General features: G+C 30.6%; 1 protein-coding gene across 1 annotated transcript; it reads right to left on the reverse strand.

Moving 5' to 3' along the window:
* Window positions 1–668: 668 nt before the first annotated feature.
* LOC145098045 (serine/threonine-protein phosphatase PP2A-2 catalytic subunit) lies at window positions 669–5,465 on the reverse strand. Its single transcript, XM_079035730.1, has 11 exons — window positions 5,208–5,465; window positions 4,535–4,591; window positions 4,315–4,398; window positions 4,081–4,152; window positions 3,570–3,641; window positions 3,402–3,442; window positions 3,186–3,252; window positions 2,074–2,265; window positions 1,248–1,337; window positions 1,055–1,162; window positions 669–976 (listed from the first exon to the last, which is right to left on the reverse strand). The coding sequence occupies exons 1-11, from the start codon at window positions 5,295–5,297 to the stop codon at window positions 911–913; spliced, it is 939 nt and encodes a 312-aa protein (XP_078891856.1). The 5' UTR covers window positions 5,298–5,465; the 3' UTR covers window positions 669–910.
* Between the last annotated feature and the right edge of the window lie 309 nt (window positions 5,466–5,774).

The following is a 5,774-nucleotide window of genomic DNA, read 5'->3' on the forward strand; positions in this document are numbered from 1 at the left end:
TCCGACCAACACCAACTCTCTCCCAACAGCCTTCATACCCACCAAAATACCTCCCTTATTCCTCCACTCCAGCCACCATCAAATACCTTCGAGACCCATCCTCATCCTTATATCTAGCAACCACCATCAGTAACCCCTCACATGTTCTTAATTTAGCATTCACAACCCCACCATCAAACATCAACCTACCATTCTAGAAAATCAGAAAAAGAAATAATCACCTAAAATTCAAGAAATGAAGGCGAAGAGGGTGTGATTTTGTGCGACTTTGAGAAGAGATAAAACCGGTTAAAAAAAGTATATTATTGGTATAATTAACTAAAGACCTTTTAAACCAAAACCTAATAGTTGATTGGATTACAGTGACATTTACCCTCAACTGTATTGCATTTGGCATACATTTGACTTCCACAGAACTAACGATAATGAAACAAAAACTAAAATTGTTACTCAAAAGTGGGAAATAAACTTGCTCTTGACTTTTCATCTTTCATCTGTGCAAATCATCATTAAATTATACACCTAAAAAGCCTTTGTTCACGCACGTTACCATTTTTAAAGCATAAGAGCCCATACAAATTTTTTAAAGAAAAAAATGCAAAGCGAACACAAAACAAGGCCGATTCAATATACACATACACACACACACCAAAAAAAAAAAAAAAAACTAAAAACAAAATAATCATATAATATAGATTACATCACATCCTCAGACATTTGACATGACAGTGGCATAATCCTAGGTTAGAATGTTGGAATGAAAAAACATGTCTGATGTACAACTACAGAACCACAACCAACCCCTTTCTAGTTTCTATCATATGGATCAACACCTTTAGATAATGCCACTGTAGCAAAAGACCATAATACCCTCAACCATTCCATGAGTATGAGCATTAGTGAGTTGAGTTTAAAGGAAGTAATCAGGTGTCCTTCTGGTTACATCAGGTTCCCCTCTCCTAGGAGCAGGTTCAAACTGCAAATATCAAATTCAAATCATTAATTGGAATCCAATGGAATTGGAATTGGTGATTCCATTCCAATGCAAACAAACCTGGATAAATGTGTGACCCTTGCAATCATCAACCTCCAAGATAGAAGCCATATTCCCACATCTGTAACAATAATTTGGTGCACTAAAGATAGTAACCACCTTTTGATCCTGTCATCCAAAATTCAGCATTTTTAATTTTTTATTAAAATAAAAAATAAAAATAAAAACATTTTTCAATTAAAAGTAAAATTACATGTCCCCAGTTGAATCCTTCCATCACCAGTTGATGGGCTCGAGCAATAAGCTTTAGGTTGTTGGTGTGGTTAAATTGCTCTGAAATATCCTGGAAACAAATTATTTAATAGTATTATTATATATATTATATAATAACATAATCGATTTAAAGACTAAAGATACTACTATTACTAATTTTTTATTATTTTATGTTCAATGCTTGTAAAGAGTTATTTTTGTCATGTCAACCTTTATTTAACAAAAACCTATCTTTATAAACCTTTTCAAAAGCTTATTTTAACAATTTAAAACTTATGCTTATTTTCAAAAGCTTATTAACAATTTAAACTTTAAAATTTATTCTATTAGGTTTCATCACATACCATTTTATGCAGTTAAAAAAAAAGGTTAATCTCATAAAAGACCTTATATTTTGTTTTTTTTCCGGATTAAACCTCAAATTTATTTTTTTGCCTGAAAAAAACCTTGTGTTTTTTTTTATTTTTCCGATCTGGCCCTTTTAGTCATTTTTTTCCAAAAAAACTTGCCCAATGTGAAGGTTTTTTTGGAAAAAAACTAAAAAACTTGAGGGTTTTTTGAGAAACAGTTTAAAAGTTTAAGGGGTTTTTTTGGAAAAAAAAAAATGAAAAGTTTGAATGTTTTTTTGGAAAAAATGAAAAAATACAAGGTCTTTTTCAGGCAAAATATAAGGTCTTTTATGACTTACGAGATTAACCCAACCGTATTCCATGGTTCATGTGTTTTTTTATATATAATATTGGTGTCTTGATAAATGATATAAAAAATTAATTAGTCAAAAATTATATAATTAGAAAAAAAAATACCTGGCCAAAAGTGTAACCGGCCCCGCGAGGTGAAATGCCCCACCCACAACGGTCATCAGGGTCAGACCAAAGAAGGTCACACATTGGACCTTCATGTGGGACCTCTTGAACACGATCAAAATTTCTTATACTATCAAGAGTTTCAATTGAAGGTGATAATCCTCCATGAAGACAAAATATCTCTGATTCAACCTTTAAATCAAACAAACCAACCAATATCAATATCAATATCAAACAATTTAACAATCCCAAACTTAGCTACCTTATTTTTTCAGCTTTTTTAAGTTGTCTTGTTTCGCAAGCCAAGAAATAGCTTGTAAGCTAGCTTTTTTAAAAGCTACTTAAACTAGCTTTTTTAAAATTTTCCAAATATACCCATTAATTAATTATAGAATCACATTCTTTTAAATGTCTTTTTATGTATTTCAGCTAGCTTTTTGGCTAGTTTTACCAAACTCCATATTTTATCAGCTAGCTTTTCAGCTATCAGCTGGCTTTTTATTTAACAGCTAACACGCCAAACATAGCCTTCGGCTATGTTTGGTGTACTAGTTGGTAGCTGAAAAGCTAACTGGTAGCTAAAAAGCTAGCTGATAAAATATGGAGTTTGGTAAAACTAGCCAAAAAGCTAGCTGAAATACATAAAAAGACATTTAAAAGAATGTGATTCTATAATTAATTAATGGGTATATTTGGAAAATTTTAAAAAAGCTAGTCTAAGTAGCTTTTAAAAAAGCTAGCTTATAAACTACTTAAAAAAAGCTATGTTTGGCAAACATGACAACTTAAAAAAAGCTCGAAAAATAAGCTAATTGTAGCGTGTCAAACACAGCCTTTAGTAGTAGTTTTACTACATAACAATATGACAAATTTTCACAAATGGTCCTTATGGTTTTCATTTTTTCCCTAAAATAGACCTTAATCACCTTATGAAACCTTTTTTGCATGAATTGTCCCTTTAAAGCAAACAAAGGGACCATTAACACAAAAAAAAAAGGTTTCATAAGGACTATTTTAGGGAAAAACTGAAAGCCATAAGGACAATTTGTGAAATTTTGTCTAACAATATTGATATAAATGTTAAAATTAATATATTTGATATTGATACTAACCAATGCAGTGAGTGGGAAATAATCGAAAAGATCAGTAAATGTTTTCCAAACATTTGCATTGCCATACCTGTAAATCAATCATTTGTGTTCAAAAATAATATAAGAATGAAAAGATTCAACAAGGATAAACCATAAAGTGTAAAAAAGGGTTTTTTTTAGTGTTATAAAAAGTTTATGTTCAAAAGATGAGGGAAATAATAAATGGAAGAAACTTACTTTCGAAGGCATTCATCATAAAACCCATAGACTTGTGTAATCTGCACATAAAGAAAAAAGTTTATTTATATAACTCACATATACACTTGAAACATTTATTCAATAGAACTCACTATCATCAATTTTTTATGGAATTATAATTATTGATATGAATATTTTATAAAGTACCTGTCGACTTTCATGATTCCCTCTTAAAATTGTAATTCTTTGAGGGTACCTTACTTTCAGAGCCACCAAGAGCTGAATAAAAAAACATGTTAAAAAAGTAGACTTCACCAATAAAAGGAGAAATATTAGTGTTAAGAAAACCACTTATATAATATTACATTAAAATTTATAGTAGGGTTTCTATTTTCTTTATGAGGACATCATATTTTGAAAAATCTATCCAATTATAGAAGTGAAAACTGCTTTGTATTTAGATTTTGGAAGATATTGCTATGAGTGGATAGATTTTTTTAACTTTAATAGAAAGAAATGGAAGTAGAATGATATAATAAACAAATCAATAAATATAAATTGCTTGCTACTTCATTCATTATATCCTTCATAGTAAAACAAACCAGATTCTTTATGTATTTCACAGACTCATTAGTTAAAACAAACATAAATCTCAGAAACATATGTTTACACACAAAAAAAAGATACATTGAAAAGGTTTGATTTGAGATCCACTTACAGTGACAGTTTCAACAGAATAATACCCTCGATCCACATAATCACCCATAAACAAGTAATTTGTATCTGGACACTGTCATGACATAACAAATGATATCAATGTATAGCAAATTTGTAATCATGTATGATGTAATGTAACAAGAACAAAAGTATAATCTAGAATATATAACAATCCAAAGTTTAATAACTTAAATCCAACTTGAAATGAAACAAAACAGATGTGAAAATAGAATACCTTTCCTCCAATACGAAAAAGTTCAGCAAGATCATGGAATTGTCCATGAATGTCACCACAGATAGTAACAGGGCTTCTTACAGGCTGCACATAAAAGATATCACTGTAAACTTTAACTTACCATTTCATGAAAACTATATTTGTATAAGAAAAGATGTATGAAGAACTTGAGGTAGAGAAAAGATGAAGAAATCATGCAAAAGTGAAAGAAAAATCATACCTGAACGTTGCTTTCATCCATTAGTATCTCTTTCGCCTTCTCACATAATGTCCTAACCTACATCAACAAATATCAAAAAGTTCATTTTCTTTTTATAGAGTTGATATTACATTAAGTACTAGTCTGATTCTTTCAGAAACACCCAAGAGTATACTATGGATTAATTGAGATACGATATAGGATAACTTAACAATAACAGCATATGCTGAAAAGTAGATAACAAGTTATCCTTGCAAATTCCAGGAGTTTTCTGATGCAAATTATTGTTGATTGTTTTGAAAACTAGATAGAATTATTCCATCCATAGAATCTGTGCTGCTTAAGAGTTTACAGTGGTATATTAATTTTGAAGTAGAAAACTACTATTTTGAAGTAGAAGGTGTGATTTTCTTCCGTAATATTGATAAATCGCTTTACAAATTTGGTAGCCAAAAGATACGAGTCAAGAAAACAGATCGACTAGTGAATAAGAATACCCCAATTTATCCAAAAAGAAACACACTTGACACGATATTCTATTCAATCAAAACCTTTTGCGAGTTTAAAGAGCTCAGATCCATCAAAAACCACATAGACTAAGTTGTAAAAAACCAAGAATTACGATGAACATGTAATTCAAATCACAGAAACCCTAAAATGCAAATCAAGCAAAATTAAGGATGAGAAAGAAAACCTCAGGTTCGGTTAAGGGTTTGCACTCCATGAGCTGTGAAATCTGCTCGTCCAGATTCCCATGGGTGTTAGAAGCCAGCTCCACATTCATCTTGTTGTATGTGTATATATATTTTTGTGCATATATACACACACAAACAGGGATTCTAATAAAAGAATCCTTCGATCGACTGAGATTATCTGAAGCTGAATAAAATCCAGATATTTGATATTACAGAGGGAGTGATGAAGACGATGAAGACGGAGGAGAAGAAAACCCTCGAAAACTGCCGAGATCGATTTATGGATTCCTGTTTAGCTTTTCTGAAAAAATATTAAACGAACCCTTGAACTCTTTACATTTTGACATTTTAGACCCTTTCAACTTTCATTTAAAGTAAACTATTTTTAGTAGATAATAGTGGAAAGTCAGAAAAGTATACATGTCACGACTAACATATTTTGCATCCCAATTAAACAGTTAAAATACTGTTAACATAGTGAAAATCATGTTTTTTTTCGTTTCTCATGTTTTATAAATAAATTTTGCTAAAGTTGGTATGTCTATAAGGGGTGAATAATTTATTTA

Source organism: Lactuca serriola, chromosome 1 (genome assembly GCF_051521515.1).
Source record: "Lactuca serriola cultivar US96UC23 chromosome 1, Lser_US96UC23_V15, whole genome shotgun sequence".
NCBI lineage: Eukaryota > Viridiplantae > Streptophyta > Magnoliopsida > Asterales > Asteraceae > Lactuca > Lactuca serriola.